This window comes from Crocodylus siamensis, chromosome 5, assembly GCF_052110815.1.
Source record: "Crocodylus siamensis isolate JL-2025a chromosome 5, ASM5211081v1, whole genome shotgun sequence".
Classification (NCBI taxonomy): domain Eukaryota; kingdom Metazoa; phylum Chordata; order Crocodylia; family Crocodylidae; genus Crocodylus; species Crocodylus siamensis.
In genome coordinates, this window is record NC_143399.1 from 149386028 (window position 1) to 149402937 (window position 16910).

The 16910-nt window shown below is 43.0% G+C and overlaps 1 protein-coding gene across 1 annotated transcript in view; it reads left to right on the top strand.

Moving 5' to 3' along the window:
• The window catches only part of CPVL (carboxypeptidase vitellogenic like), a 105442-nt gene that overhangs the window by 16395 nt on the left and 72137 nt on the right, over nt 1–16910 (top strand). Inside the window, 2 exon segments of the mRNA XM_090049800.1 lie at nt 14402–14524; nt 14833–14968. Of these exon segments, the coding sequence (XP_089905926.1) occupies nt 14402–14524; nt 14833–14968 (259 nt within the window).

Sequence of the window (16910 nt, forward strand, 5' to 3'; positions counted from 1 at the left end):
TACACATTTTAATCACATCCTGGGAACATCCATTAGTCCTGTGTATTTTTTTTCTTATTTAAGTCTCTTTTGTAGGCATTGTTCTGAAATGCAGTTGTTAAGTGAGACTCAAGAATGAGTCTCTCAAATGTAGATGGCAACACACTGAAACTTCTGGATGGAGAAAGTTTTGGTGTATTGTTTGGATGCATCTTGAATTAAGTTGTAGATTAGAGCCCTGGCAGCATCTGATTTTTTTTGTATTTCAGCTCTTTCGCAAAACACATTTTTGTAATAATTCAGAAACCTTCACTGTCAACTTTCATTTTGCCAACCCAGTAAAAGCCAACTGTTGTTTCCTTGTTTTGTGCATAATCCATAAAACTAAGAATTGCTGCATTTACTTGAATATAAAATGAGCCCCCCCATTCAACACGTGGAATATCAAGCCTTATCTTATGATTGCATACAGTTTATCTGAAACCAGAAAATGCATGTGGCCAGCCACCAGAAGGTGCCCAAGCTCCCCTCAGTGTGAAGGGTTCCTGGCCAGCTGCTGCCTGCCAACATGTGCTGAGTTGCTTTGGCACCCTGTGGTTGGAAACCCCATGAATGCAGCTCAAAATCAGCTGGCAGGTGCTGGCCAGGCACTTTCCCCACAGCGTGTGGGGTTTGACTAGCACGTGCTGAGTTGCTCTGAGCTGCTGCCCCAGCAGCAGGTGCTAGAGCAACCTGTTGCATGCTGGAAGCCTAGCCAAGTCCCTTTCTGTGTGCTGGGTTGGTCCAGCATCTGCTGCTTGAGGAGCAGCTTGGAGTAACTTGGCACGTGCTGTCTAGAAACCCTGCATGCTGAAGGGGATGGTACCTGGTCTTGGCCTGCTGGGTCATTTTGAGCTGTGTGCAAGTAGCTTGGCCAATGTATGCTGAGTTGCCTCAGTACCTGTCAGGCAGGCAGCAGCTGGAAGCAACCTGATCATCTGCCTGTCAGGCACCCAGCATGCCGTGGGGAGAGGCTGGCCAGCCCTGCCCCCCGCAGGGGCCAGCCAACACATAGTAAGGAGGGAGCCCACAAGGGCTTGGCAGTAGGGCTGTGCGAAGCTTTGGTAGCCAATTTGATTCAAAGGAGATTTGGCCCAATTCAGCGGCCAAATCTCCAAATTCGAATTGGGAGACCCATTAAAAGATCTGAATCAATTTGGAAGCCTCCAAATCAATTTGGAGAGATTCAGCACTGATTTGGCCATAAACTAAGCAGGCAGCAATGCTCAACCATACTGGACACAGCTGCCTCTAGCTGGTAAGTATGTTGTGGAGGGGGGAGGGAAGGGACATGGAGGGGGCAGATCAGTGCCCCCACAGCAAGGGAGGGATTGGGGCTGGGACAAGTTGTCCAGCCAGGGTGGGGGGGTGCAGGATTTGAGGAGCAGGGCTCCCACCACTGTGTGCATCCGGTCTGGGAGCTGCTCTTTCAGGGGCTCCTCCAGTGGCTCTCGCCACCAGTCCAGGAGGGCATGGGAGTGGGCATGTGCCCCTGGATCTGTGCAGGCTGAGCTGGGCTGGACTGCACTCTGGGAGTTTAGACCCAGCCACCTGCTGCCGGGCTGCACTCCATGGGGTGAGTGGAGCCAGGGCTGCACTCCGGGTAGCTAGCCTCAGCCTGGAGTACAGCCCTGGCTACACCCGCCCCACAGAGCGCAGTGAAGCAGGGGCTATGGGGGGTGCTACAGACACCCTAAAATTTCCCATAGCCCCTGCCACAGGCACTGCCCCGATCCAGGTGCATGCACCTGCCCCCATGCCCTGCCACTGCTTGTCCAGCCAGGGTGGGTGGAGTGCATGCACTGGACTGGTGGCAAGAGCGGTTGGAGGAGCCACCAGAAGAGCAGCTCCCGGACCAGCAGCGCACAATGCCAGAAGTCCCCCTCCCTAAGTCCCGTGTCCCCCGTGCCCCGGCTGGGCAGCTTGCCCCAGCCCCAGCCCCAGCCCCAATCCCTCTCTTGTTGTGTGGGCATTGATTTGCCCCCCCCACCACGCCTCTTTCCTTCCCTGTCCACCCACCGCAATAGACTTACCAGCTGGAGACAGCTTTGTCCAGTGTGGTCAAGGACTGCTGCCTGTTTAGTCTATGGCTGAATCTCTGAATTGGCACCAAATCTCCAGATCAAAATCATCTGAATAGAATCAGGACAGTGATTCAAATCACTGAATTAAATCACTGTCCCTCTAAATCAGCCAAATCTGAATCTGAAGCAAATAATTGCTGCTTCGCACAGGCCTATTGGCCAGCACTCTGGGGGGAAAGACCCCCAGGGGTCAGCCAGGTACCCTGCATGCTGCAGGGAGAGACCTGACTGTAGTGACAAGGGACCCAGCATGCAGTGAGGGACCCAATGCATAAAGAGGCTCTTGGCAGCAATAAGGAGGGATCCAGCATGCAGTGAAACTCCTAGCAGTGGCAGAAAGGGATCCAGTACATGGCAAGGCACACAGCATGCAGTGGCAAGGGACCTGGCAGCAGTGAGAAGTAACCCGAAATGAGAATGCTGATGAGGGATCCAGCACGTTACAAGCCGGAAACAGTGATGAGGGACCCAGCATGAGAATGCAGTGTGCTAGATCCCTCACTGGCCAGGCTCCAGTCAGCAGTACCTGACAGCAGTGAAGCAAGTGGCAGCAAGGACCTTGGCGGAGGCACAGGTGGCAGGGAGGAGCACCTGGTACCAGGGAAAGCAAATGATTACAGGTCCTGATCACCACTAACTGGCCAAAATTTAAAACCAGAGAAACCCATGGCAAATTCTGCGGGGTAAGGGGTGGCAGGGAAACCACCCCCCCCATGTAAAAAAAAAAAAAAAGAGGAAGTATCTGTACAAATGTAAAGTTAACAAAAGGAATGGAGGTGCAGCTATGATACAAACTTTAAAATGAAGTTTATAAATTATGCTGAAAAAACAAATAATTATGAGGCAGGAAGGAAGTATAATGTTACTAAAACAAATGTGTATTGATGGAGACAATTACAAGGAAAACTCAAGAATGCTAAGTCCACATGGAAAACATTTGGGAGTCCAAAAAAAGGTCAATTTCCTGAAACTGATAAGCAAGTTCTTATGTATGTTCAAGAAAAGAAAAGATGGGAATGCCAGTTACCCATGAAGTGCTTCGACTCAAGGCATTAGAAATAATGAAGGAATTGAACATTCCCTTTCAAAAATTCAAAGCAAGTAGTGGGCGATATATCTAAATGATGTGACATAGTGGCTTTGCCCTGGGAATAAGAACTTGGACAAAAGTTACTGTCAGACTGCAGTGAATTTCAGCAGTACATTATTTGGCTATGCAAAACTCATGATTACTTGCTGGGCCAGATAGGCAATGCTGACGAGACTCCACTCTATTTTGGTGTGCCAAGCAATGTTATTATCCATAAGAAAGGCACAAAAGACATAATTATAAGAAATACAGGAAATGAAAAGTCATGAATTACAGTGATGTTAGCAGTATTGGCAGATGGGAGAAAATTGCCACCCTAAGTGATTTTTAAATGCAAAACTCTGCAACAATAAAAGTTACCACCAAGATTAGTAGTTAGATGCCAGGAACAAGGGTGAATGCCAAGTGAACTGATGAATGGCTGGTTAGATGTTATGTGGAAACGGAGACCTGGGGCATTGCTAAAGAAAAGAGGAATGTTAGTGTTAGATTGATTCAGAGGGCATTTAGGAACAGATGTGAAAGCAAAAATTTGGTTAATGAATCATGATCTTATAGTCATACCTGCTGGTTTGACATTTCAGTTCCAAGTACTGGATGTCATAGTGAATAAGCCCTTTAAAGACCATTTACAACATCAGTACTCAGACTGGTTTTTGGCAGGGATCCTTGCACTTACACCTGGTTGGAAGATCAAGAAGCCAACCATAGCACTGCTTTGCCATATCGATTCCAACACTTTGGGGGAGGATCTTCAAAATCGATTATTAAAGGCTTCAGGAACTGCTGTTTATCCAGTGCCATGGATGAAACTGAAGATGATGTTTTGTGGGAAGATGAGGGAGAAGACGAGAACAGTGAAGAGTGTGAGTGTGAGGATGCATGTGTAAGTGACCAATCCTAAGTTGTAGGGTCTAAGAAAGGAGTTGCACTCACTAGGTTCTAGAGAGAGCCTAATATGGATGAAATTAAGTTAATGTTTGAATTGAATTGAAGCTAATGTGAAATTTATGGCTTACTGATATTACTATAGTTTTTGTCAGTAGGGCTGTTTATAAAAAATAATCCCACTGACTCATCCTCAATATGGCTAGGTGCCGTAGAATTTAGTAGAGGTAACTTTGTCATTTTAATCAGTGAAATGTGCATGATGAATGCTTAGCCTGAATGCTTTTACACTTCACTCTGACACAATTATGTGCCAAAAGAAGGCATGTCTATACTGCAGAACTACTGTGGGGCAGCAGCACCCTTAAAAATGCAGCACTACTGGATGACTGTTGCATAGGTGGTGGAAGGGAGAGGCTAACCAGGCTCAGCCCATGGAAATGCAGGGTAGCAGGTAGGATTGTAGGGCACCCTGGCTGCAGGCTGCTGCAGTGGGGCGGGGGGAAGGGTATACTGAGATACCCTGCACACTTGTAGCCAGTGCAGCTACAGACAGGTAAGTTTTTTTTCAATTATTTTTATGACTGCCTGGGCTTGTGGGGAGCAGATGGAGACCTCCACAGTGCAGGAGAGAGTTGGGTAGGGGCAGGGAGAATCATTCACCCTTGCCCTGCCCTGCTCCCTCCTGCACTGTGGGGATTGTCCCATGACCTGGCCGGGCCAGGACTCCATTCACAGTGAATGGGGCCCTGGCCAGGCCAGGTCATGGGACAATCAGACATCGGCAGCTCATGCAGACCCAGCACAGTGCTGGGAAGCCAAGGGGGAGGGACACGTGGCCCCCCTGATCTTTGCACGGGGCAAGGGCGAGCTGCAGCTGTGAGCTGGGCTCAGCCTCTGCTCCCTGCCTCTGTGTCTCACTGCTGCCGCTGCTTTGAAAGCGGCATGGTGCAGCGTCATGTGCCTTGCTGCCTAGGCCACCCAGGCAGGAGACACCAGGTGACCACGTTCACTGTGAATGGGGCCCTGGCCAGGCCAGGTCGTGGGACAATCAAAGCCCAGCGGCTTGTCCAGGGGTGTGGCACATGGGAGCCAAGGAGGGAAACTTCCAGTTTGCGGGGCCTGTCAGCACCAAGCAATGACCCTGGGTGCGGGGGAAGGGGCAGCTACATGGGCGCAGCAGGCCCTGGCTCTGCTCCCTCCTGATCCCAGCCCCATTTCCCCCCACCAGCCCTTTCCCCTCCCTCTGCAGACTTTCCTGCGGAGACGGGGGGCATGCACACACATGCTCAGTCCACCCAAATTTTCTTTTCTTGCTCTGCCTATGCTTTGTTGAATAGCCTTCCTGCAGCACCAAATGAATATGGTTGCACCCCTTCTAAATCAGGAAGTAGCCTGTGTGGATCAGCACGATTGTAAAGAAGGTCCCACTGCCTAGTGTGGTAAGTTTTCAGCAGTGCCAGATTTAGGCTTAAGCTACTTAAACTACAGTTTAGGGCCTCATAAAATGAGGGGTCTCTAAATAAGAAAAAAAAACAACTGACTTAATATCAAGTTTTATAACAGTCAGTTGGTAAATAAAAGAGATAAAGGAGATACAGGAAAATGACTCTTTAAATATGGACATTTTTCGTTTTAATATGACAAAAATATACACACATTGGATTATTTTTATCTTATGGGTCCTCTTAAACTGGACGTAGTTTAGGGCCTTAGCATGTCATAAACCAGCATTGGTTTTCAGTGTAGACATATTCCAATTTGTCCAAAGCACACCTAGAGGACCAGATAGTTAGAGGACCAGATGGCACCCTTTTTACTGTGGTATTTCAAAAGGAGACAAAAAATTATCAACTGCAGGTTTCATTGCTATTCAGCTCAGATAGCTCCATCAAATAGCTGTGGAGCTCCATTAGTCTGTTAAGGACAGTTTTGTAAGGACACAAAATGTGTGTGCTTTGTGAAAGGTCAGACCTGTGCATATTAGACATGGTACTGGGGAAGTTGCCATCAGAGCTCCCATTGTGACTCAGTTTATTTGCCCTTAAGTTATTTTAAATAAACTTTATTTTTGTCTTTACCGTGGTTTAAATTATGGCTAGTTTAGTTTAGAAGAGAATGGTGTGTATGTAACAGAGGTTTTTTTGGTAGTTGGGGGTATATTTGCTGTTACTCATTTAAACTAAAACTATGTTGTGTTTCAATTTTTTCTACATTTCATGTATGATCCATGAAAATACATGTACCAGAACTTTAATGAGTGTGTGCTTCTAATAAGTATGAGTAAATCTATTTTTTACTGATTTTTTTTTTTCTATTTCTGTGCCTTCAGAACACCGGCTAGTTTTAATATCACTAAAGTAGCTGTCTAAATTGAATTAAAAAAATCTACTTAGAAAAAGATCAATATGCATTTAATAACAACATTCAGTAATTGTTACTTTTATGTATGGTTGCAATTACTGTCTCCTCATGACTGAGACTCTTGGAGGCATTGTATATGGAATACAATAAAATGCCTACTGGAGAACAGAAAATCACATGTATAACATTTAAATTTACTAAGATCTGACAGGCAGGTGACCTGTTGCAAGAAAAAAGGGCAGGAAAGGCAATAATATGGTTGTGAAATATTCATCATAGTGGAAAAAAGGTCCAAACCTTTTATTTGTAAAAACCTGAAAAGTTGATGCATGCGCCTAGTGTCAAGAGCCAAACACAAATGAATCAGGGTATCCTTTAGTGAAAGGTGAAGACAAAACTGTAAGCAAATCCAAAACATAGCTCATTTGTGCCAGTTCCTAGACTGAAGGAGTCAACTAGTCAACCTTGTTTCCTTACCCTGATAATTTTAGCCCAAGCCATTTTCTGGCAGAGCCTTTCTGATTCTTGCTGCCAGATCCTATGCTGAGCTCTTTACAACACATCTTTGTTTGACATGTTGATAGACACTCAGTTTGTTTATTCTCTTGACTCTGTAGGCCCCTACAATTTAGAATAAGGAACTGGTCTGCCATGCTGATTTGTTCACAGTACAGAACCCATGTGATGTTAAACTGAAAAGTACTGTAAGAAAACTATGAAGGCCTCACTTAAAAGCAGAAGAAAATTGCCTTCAGGTACAGTCCAAACTGCTTATACTTTTCAAAATTGTAATTAAAATACAGTGATCCACTGGCAGAAGAAACTTTCAGAAGCCAGTAAGCAGGTATTCTCCCCTGTCTGACCTGATGGACGCTCTGCTTGGGAACAAAGTTCAGATATGCCTCAGTACGTGGGGAATCCCTTGAACCAGTATATTTTTTCTTGTAATTTTTGTTCTTCTGCAGTACATACTCTACCATTTTGTTAACTTCATGTTTAGATACAATTACTGGTGGGTATTCAATGGGTTGGTTAGGCTTCTGTTCAGTTTTGACATTGGTAGTGGTGGACATGGAGTACAGCAGGCGTCAGCAACTTTTTAAGGCCATGAGCTGGATTGATCCAATCAGAGGAAGGCAGGTGCTAAGACCCAGCCATCACCACTACTTTTCCTAGTGGCAGCCCACCACCATGCCTTCTCCCCGCAGCAGCACAGGGAGAGTACCCACAGCTGGTGCTTCCCCCAAGTGGCAAGGGATAGCACCTGCTGCCAAAACTCCCTGCTGCTGAATGCCACAAAAGCCCCACGACTGCAGGATGGATCAAATGGCTCCAGGGGCCAGATTTGTCCCATGGGATGTAATTTGCTGATTGCTGGTATATGGAGATGGAATTGTAGTTCAGTGGCTTGTGACCGTCTACCAGATATTTGAATTGAAATGTATTATTTGTCTGCTTTTCAGAAACTTTCAAATTTGTGTTCTGAACTTTAGAAGTGTTTGATACCAGTCTATTAACTGATAACTGACTGAGCCACTGATGTTCCCATTAACCTTAAGAGGAGTTGCAGGTGTTCAGTTCCTCTGGACATGATACTAGTCTATTATTTTTCTCCCAGTTATGGGTTTTTAGGTGCTTGTAATTATCTCGGCATTTCCCTGGCACAGGAAGATCCAATAGACTTTGAGTGTTCTCTTTTTCTCTCTTTCCTGGTTAAAGAAGCTCTGTGGTATATCCATGGGTGTTGTTTTCCAGGTAACCACACTTTACATTTTTGAAAATTTCAGTCTTGTTACTCTTGGTCCAGTTACATGCCTAAGGGCTGTGGACTAGCCTTTGTGAAATGAGCAATTTGCCTCTGTCCTGCTTATTAGTTAGACATCACAAAAAGATGAGCACAGTTTGCACTCCTTCTGACAGCTTTGACTAGAATTAAAAAATCTAGATGGACAGCTAATGACAGCCAACACCTCTTGCCCTTGACATTCCTAGATTAGAGCTGAGCCAAGGTAATGTGGAGTCCTGTGCTTCCATTGCCTCTGCAGTTCTTGTGAGCAGAACACATGCTCCTGTCTTCCATGCTGCGATGCTGACATTTTTATCAACAATTGCTCAGTTCACTTCTAATATTGTATTGTTCCTCTATACTGATTGTCCTTGGCCTTTGTTCTCTTTAGTCATAAAGCTTGAGGCATGTAGGGAGTATCTAAAACTACTTAGGAACGCTGAATTTTTTCAACAGTTTCTTTATCCAGCTACTTAAAGACCTAACTTTTGAAATAAATAAAATCAGAAAGCTGTCGACTCATCAGCCTATGACAAATTGCCGCGTTCTGTTAAATTTGGTTGCACTTGTCAACTTTTGTTAACTATTAGTAAGCTCTGAATTTAAAATTCTGTGCCAAGCTAGCTTTTAATCTCAAAACTAAACAATTCTTTTTTATATTATGAATTATGTCTCTGCATTAGATATGAAATAGATTTAAACTGAGTGAAGAAAGTGTGTTGGTAGTAGATTAGTCTTTTTTTGACAAAATGCTTGGGCCAGTTTTTCAGACTGCCGAGGATAATCTTACCTATCAAATTATTGTATAATTTATCATGCTTTGTTTACAATTTTATTTTTACACTACTGTTCTTTAAAATCTACTTGTAAAACTGCTATATAGGCTACCAATAACTTCTAAACGTCCATTCCTGACATGTTATATCATATTAAAAATAAAAATGCTGAAGTTGCACTCTAATTTCACAAGAAACTGATAGAAGAGAGTACATTTATTACACTGTACTTAATCTTTCTTAAAAAAAATAAGAGGGGAGAGTGACTTAATACTAACAGCTAGAGGAAATACTTAAATAAAATGAAGATGCTTCCCTGTTGTTTTCCTGAGTGGGATGGGAAAGAGATATAAGAAACTAAACCAAGTCAAATATTTTGCTCTAACAAGAAAATCTTGAAATGAACCACAGCCAGATGGAGGAGGAGCATTCTGCTGCTTGCCTCGTATCTACTTGTAAATTTACACAGGACTCATCAAGCTATTAGATATTTCTGCAAATCTGTGAGCATGTTCTTAGTCACGCACCTTTTTTACTGAAAAGGAAATGTTTAGAGAGATTCTGTAGGGGGAAAACACTTAAATGAACACTTATATTTTCCTCTTAGCTTTAAGACCTACTGATGAAAAGCACTCTGTTAACAGCTAGGTAGTGTTTCCTGTATGTCTATTGTAAGTTCTTTAGGTAGAGACAGTTTTAATGTGTGTATATCTGCCTAGGGATAGGACTACAAAATCTTCTGGTGACTTGTGGTATTGCTGTACTGACAGAAGTTGATTAATATACTATATATTCTATACAAATATAACATACATATACACGCACACACATACTACTGTCAATATCTATCTAGTTATCTAAAAGATACAGATATTCTTTGTCATGTCTACAATCCAACCTTTCTATGTGGTCTGTTCCCAATATTCTGCACAGGCCACTGCTTCTGGTATTGGTGCTGCCAGATTGTGGTGCTACAGGAAGTCTCAGCAGATGATCCATGGTTGGCTTCTCCTGACAAACACACTGGTCGGTTGCATAGAGGCCCCATGATTTCATGAGAAAGTTGTGTGGATATAGATGTATAATAGAAAATCCATTGGCTATTTTGTTCAGTGCTACTCTTTTTTGACTTGTATTGCTCATACAGATACATTGGCATATTGTACTACACAGTATTTACATTTCAACTTTAGCAAAGCCCTGGGAAGTATTTATTAGTTGACCAGCAGAGGGAGCATACACCATGGAGCTTTTCCGGACTAGGCACAATGGTGTCTTTCTGGAAGTAAGCAATATGGTATCTATTATATGTGGCTCACTAAACTTTTCAGGTCAGGGGCCTATCACAGCACACGGCCTGGGCCAAAACTCGTGTGATGGTGTGGCTTATATATCCTTATATTTATCATTTTCTCTGTCTAGAATGTAACTATTTTTAATTGCAGCTTTTTTCTCTCTTCCTTTCCATATCTCTTCATTGTTTGTTGGGTCCTGAACATCCAGTGTGATATTTTGAAGTTAATGGCAAAACACCCATTTACTCAAGCAGAGGCAGGCTTTCACCCTTGGCTTAAATGCAAAGCTGTACCAATATGATTAAACCATTTTAAAATAACAATTTTACTTTGCAACTTTGTAAGTAGATCAGCGTGTCTTTGTTATAGGGGCAGTCTAAAGAGATATAATTTGATGAGTGTCTGCACTAGGATCTGCACTGGTTTAATTAAATCAGTTCAAGTTTAAGTGTAGAAAATCCCTTGGGGGTGGCTTTTAAAGAACACCATTATGTAAATAGGGAATGCTGAGACAGAGACAGTTCTTTTTGTCTGGTAAATATAAATAGAAAGCACAGCCCCTAACTGTACCTAAGAACTGAGACACAGTAAATCATCTAGCAAGAGTAACTGCTAACATATGTGAAATACTGGTCAAAAGACATAGTTTTGTTCTCAGGAACCACTTTGTCTCTGAAGGGGCAGATTCCAGCTTCAGTTCTTAGTTGGGAAAGCCATTTCTTTACTAATAATGTTTGGCAGGGGCACAATAAATCTGCAGTAGTTTTTGCAAAAAAAAGTAAAGGATACTGTGGGTGAGACAGTATCTGGTATCCTCAGGAAAGCTACTTTCATCATGCTTTGTACTTCTGGAAAACAGCCCAACCTGTTTTCACCAGATAGGTTCATGGATACAGCCTAAGCCACTGAAGACACTTAAAACAAGGGTATTTTTCATTTTAAAAAAAATAAATATAATTTGCAGTTGCTCTTCTGCAGAAACTAAGATTCCACTTTATCTCACTGCCCATTATAGTCGGTATCTTTTTGGGATTTAAAATTAATTAATTTCCATTACTCAAGGAGTAGACATTTTCCCCCCCTCCCAGCACCCTTAAAACACTAAACAATAGCTTCTATCATAACTTCTATTTGTATTTATTATCCACAATGAATTATCTACATTATAAGCTACCTGAAATTATTTCTGAAAAATATGCTTATAGAATTAAGTTTTACATAATCTTATTTTGGGTTCATGTGAGTAAGCAAACCTCAAACTTCCTTTCCTTCCTCAGAATGTAAGGTGAAACTTACATTTTTCTTTGCACTTCATAACAGCTGTGCTCTGTTCCTTCCCTGGTTAAATCATTGTGGTATAAAGTATATCCAGATAATATTGGACAGGGAAATCTTTACTCAAGAAGAGGTCATAAAGCCTTCCTTAAATATTGCTAGATTCCATTTTAGCTTCTCCTTAGAAGCTTTTTCCACAGCTAAATTCCCCTGACAAAGAGAATATTTTATATGGATTTTGCATGCTTGATTCTGGGAGTCTGTAGGTTTTGACACTTCAAGAAGAGGAAGTTATGAGACGGTGTGTGTGTCTACATGTGTACTTTAATGTGCAGTAGCCTATTGTATTGCTCATTAACGCGTCATGCCAAAAACGGTGCTAATACGCAGTAGAATTAGTCTACTGTGTATTAAATGTCACTAAAAAGGGCATTCATTTTGCTACTGCGTGTTAGGGCAGCTTAATGAGCCTTTATGTAGTACCTCATATTAGAGGTACAAAACTTAATGCTTAGTAGCAAAAGCACATTAATGAATGTGTAGATGCACCCAAAGAAACCTAGGAATGGGATGTTTGCATTGGCCTGAAGAGGCAGAATCTGGTATTGTAGAGGCTCTAGCCTTCATTGTTTCTAATTTCTGGTCCAGGTACAGTGAACTGTAGTTTGCTCTCAGACTGTTGTCAGAAAGATGGGGTAAATTTTCCTAGCAAGCTGAAGGCAGAAAGTGTTTTTGTCACTGGTTCTAATGGTTGTCTAAGCTTAATGATGAGCATCACATGATTTAGAGTCTCCATACTAATTTGAAAAGTAGATATAGAAAACTGGGAGAAGGTAAGGGGGAGGACAGGGACAAGATTGGCCAACATACCAGATAATTTTTCTGAAGCCTCTCCTTCTCCCTCTCCCTCCTCTCTTTCTGGGTATCAGTTCATTCTTGCAAGGGCTAGTCTGAGCTGTCTTCTTTTTGTTCAGCTTTTGGTTTCCTGAAAGTATTGTGATTTTGAGTTGCTGGATGGAAAAAGAAAATTTGTAATAGAGCATGGGAAACTGGTGCCACCTCAGTCAGGGGGGGCATGTGCCCCCCCACACAGTGACCACTTAGCAACTTGGGGGAGGGTCCCCCCATGGCCAATCTCACCAAAGGAGGGGGGCAGTCCCTCCTGCAGCCAGTTGTGCTGAGCAGGAAGCAGCCACGGTGCTCCTGGAAGTGGCTGTGGTGCTTCCCACTCCCAGGCTGGTGCTCACAGGGAGGAGTACCAGTGCTCCTGCCTGCCCCCACTACCCATCACCTGAGCAGGGAGCATGGTCTGTCTGGGGGTGCACCAGCGCTCTCAGGGAGTGCATGTGCACCCCTGTGCACCCCATATGCGTCACCACTGTAATAGAGACAAATCTCACTACAGTAAAATCCCTGTCATCTGGCATGAGTGGGGAACGGGGGGTGCTGGGTATCTAAAAATCCCAGTTACCTGAGGCTGGTGGTTTCTGGCTGGACATGGAGTAGGGGAGAGGTGAGGGTGGTGGCGGCCTCTTGCAGAGCAGCGGGTGGCAGCAGCCACATGTGAAGCAGCTGCAGCACAAGGTGGTGGGTGGCAGTGGCGGTGGCCATGTGCGAACTCCCCCCCCGGCTGGCCAGAAATTCTGGTTAATAGAGTCTTCCGGTCACTCAAATGCTGGATAACAGGCATTTTACTGTATATTGTTTTCTGTCTGCCTGAATTTCACTATGAATAAGCCTGTTGGCAAAGCTTTCCTGCCATGGTAAAAGTTGGAGGAGGGATTTGCCCATGTAAGCCTCCAAAATGACATGCACTCACAGTAGATTGTGCACACACTGAGCATGAGAGCTCCAAAAGCTTGGCTCTTCCCTCAGTGGGGCTTGCTTTAATACCATGGGTTTTCTTTACCTTGTTCCAGAGGAAGAGTCAGTCTCCTAAATGTCACCTGTTTGTACCACCAAATGAGACATCTCTCATAGTAAACTGATAATCCATGATAGCGTGGATGCAGTCATTTTGGTATAAAATGCTTTAGCCAGCATAGTTTATATGGGTTAAAGTTTAGTTATAGTCTTACAATGGGACTTTCACTAGGTTCATTACCTACATACAGAGTGAATTTGTTTGTTTTTAAAACCACTCTGCCTATGTGATGCAGCTATGTCTGTACAACTTTTAAGGATAGACTGGATTTACCTGAGCACGGTATTTAAATAGATGTCAACACTGTCATTACTGGCCTTCTGAGTTAACATCTCCCTGATTATAGAGGGAGCAGGGCTCATCACTTAGTGCTGTTCTGTGCATCTATTACTCTAATCAAATTGTTGAGATTTTCTTTGCAGCCATAACAGCTAGGACCATATTTACAAAACTATAGTGTCTCAAGGACACCATGCAAGTTTAAGAGAAGTTCTGGTGCACTTTACACTGTGTACCTGCCTAATCCAACCTCAGGAAAAACCTGAATGGTGGTTGATATTAAATCATTAACCAGGAATGAAGTTAGAGTTGGATTTCTATGGGATGGGGATGCTCAATTTCTATGATAATTAAAGAGAAATGCTTATTCCCTCGAATCTTGGTGACTCTAACAATGTCACTTTTAATATTTTAAAGTGCTTTGATAATGAATTTACTTAAAGGTTTTGTTCCTCAGGAATTGGTTAGCTGCATAATTTTCAGTGGTAGAAAATAAAAGATGGAAAGCTACAGTAATTACATTAAAGCAAAACATTACTTATCTGATGCAGAAATCCTCAAGGTGTAATACACGGTAAATCAATGTAATTTCAAATTATGCTTACCATTTCATTCTCTCTAGTCTTATGCAGGGAAATATGTGCCTGCTATTCGGTACTATATTCATATCCACAATCCCACAGCCAAGGTTAAGATCAGCTTCAAGGGAGTTGCTATTGGAGATGGTTTCTGTGACCCTGAAATGGTAGGTTCTTTACATATTTTTTTCCGTTGTCTTCATACTTAATTAAGTGGAGTGCTTTTCTCAGATTACAGTCCTATCTTGATAAAAGGTGGTATTTTCCCTCAATTACTTCCTAATGGCTTTAAAACTTTAATTTTTGCCAAATGTTTCCAAACTTCAAGTTACCAGATCATTTATTTTTAAAATGAAAAAGGGTTTTGCTCAGTTGAGTTCAGTGACAGATTTAAAATTTTAAAAAAGGTTATCTCCAAAAAGCAAAATATACTTTCCCCACATGTCAGCTTCATTTTTGTGTGCCTGTTTGGCAGATGTTGGGTGGCTATGTGCAATTCCTGTACCAAATTGGCTTGGTGGATGAGAAGCAGAGAGACTATGTCCAGCAGCAAACCGATCTGGGAGTAATCTATATCCAGCAGAAGAAATGGACTGAAGCCTTTGAAGTACGTATCAGAGGCCCGCACACTGGCCTTTAGCAATTAAAACCATCTGTACTGAGTAAGGGGTCAGAAAGAAGCATAATGAAGGTCAGAAGTTTGCTGGAGAAGTTGCCCATTATAATGTGGCAGAGGGGGAGGAGGAGAAAGGAACCAAAGAAAAGAAAAGAACTGTCCATAGAATTTGTTTTGGCCTCATTTCAAACAGAGTGCCTTTAGAATATGTTTATACAGTCCTGTCTTTCATGAACTGTTTTAGTTTCTTTAACTAAATGCTTGTATGCCCTGAAGGTTTAACTTATCCCATGGAAATCAGAAGAAATGCAGTCTAGGGAGCTGATGCATATACTCGAATATGCACTTTAAAAACCTTTATATAAAAGTAAAGAGTGGCTGCATTTCAAACATACTCAGTTAATTAGTATCTGCAATAAAATATTACTCTTTCTGATAGATATCCATGTTGCAGCATCCAGCAAGGCTATGCAACACACAATTTCTGTGCGGAAAGTAATACACTTCCAGTAATTTATAATCTATTGTACATTTATAATTTCAACATTGTATCTTTGCTACATAGCTTTTCTTTGCTACAACTTAACTATCATCATGGGAGAATATACATCATAGTTAATGTGGGGCTATTAGTTTTCCTGCTTCATTGGGCTAGAGTTTTAATATGCAGATGGCAAACATTTTATAGAAAATGCTAAGTAGGATTAAAATTGGAGGATGATTTCAATATTAGGGGAAAGCTGAGCTTTATAGAAGACTCCCTAGGGTATAGGGAAAGGGGTTGGTTGATAGAGCATTACTCTCTTTGGGACTGGCATTTGTTAATCTGGTACCACTGGGAGTCTGAAATTAATTCATTGTTGTGATAAAATGAATGTGACCCTGTGACTAGGGCTGTTACTGTATGAGTACAAAGTACAGATTTGCCAATATAGCTGTCCACACTAGAAGCACTTTGCCTGCATAATATACTTTGTATTCCAATACCAGTAAAGAACTCCTAGCAGAGTCAGAATCTTAGTCTCTCTGTTACTTATTTCCCCATATGTAGGCAACTACCTAAATCATGGTGGAAGTTTGTGATGCAGTGATGCCTTTAATCTTGGTTTTGTTGCTGCACATGCCCCCTGCCACTGACTGGCCAAGTAATGAATGCTGTGGGGTTTTTGCCTCTCAACTACTCAGCAGCAGGGGGGAGAAAAAAAAGCAAGATTAAAGGCACCACTGCGCCATGAACTTCCACCACAATTTAGGTAGGTCCTTATTCATATGCTGAATAGGGTTAAGAATACTGAATTATTTCATGGAGGTATTAGGAAGATAAATACATTTATCTGAAAGGTCTATCAATATATTGAGGGTGCAGAGGAGGGCTACTCATAGAGTTAGGGGCCTGCAAGTAAGGCCCTATGAGGAGAGACTGAGGGACCTGGATCTCTTCAGCCTCCAAGAGAAGGCTGAGCAGAGATCTTGTGGCAGTCTACAAATTCAGTGGGGGCCGGGGGCGGGGGCAGCAAGGACTAGGAGATACTCTGTTTACCAGGCCACCCCTTGAGGTAACTAGAAATAATCATAGAATCATAGAAGTCGGGTCGGAAGGGACCTTGTAGATCTTCAAGTCCGAACCCCTGCCTGGGCAGGAGAAAAAACTGGGCTCAAATGACTCCAGCCAGGTAGGCATCAAGCCTCCTCTTAAAGACCCCCAGGGTAGGAGCCAGCACCACTTCCCTTGGAAGTTGGTTCCAGATCCTAGCCGCCCTGACTGTGAAGTAGTTCTTACGGATGTCTAATCTAAACCTACTCTCCAACAACTTGTGGCCGTTATTCCTTGTTATGCCAGGGGGCGCTAGGGGAAACACCGTCTCTCCCAAACCCTTCTGGTCCCCCCTAGTGAGTTTGAGAGACGGTCACCAGGTCCCCCCTCAGCCTTCGCTTGT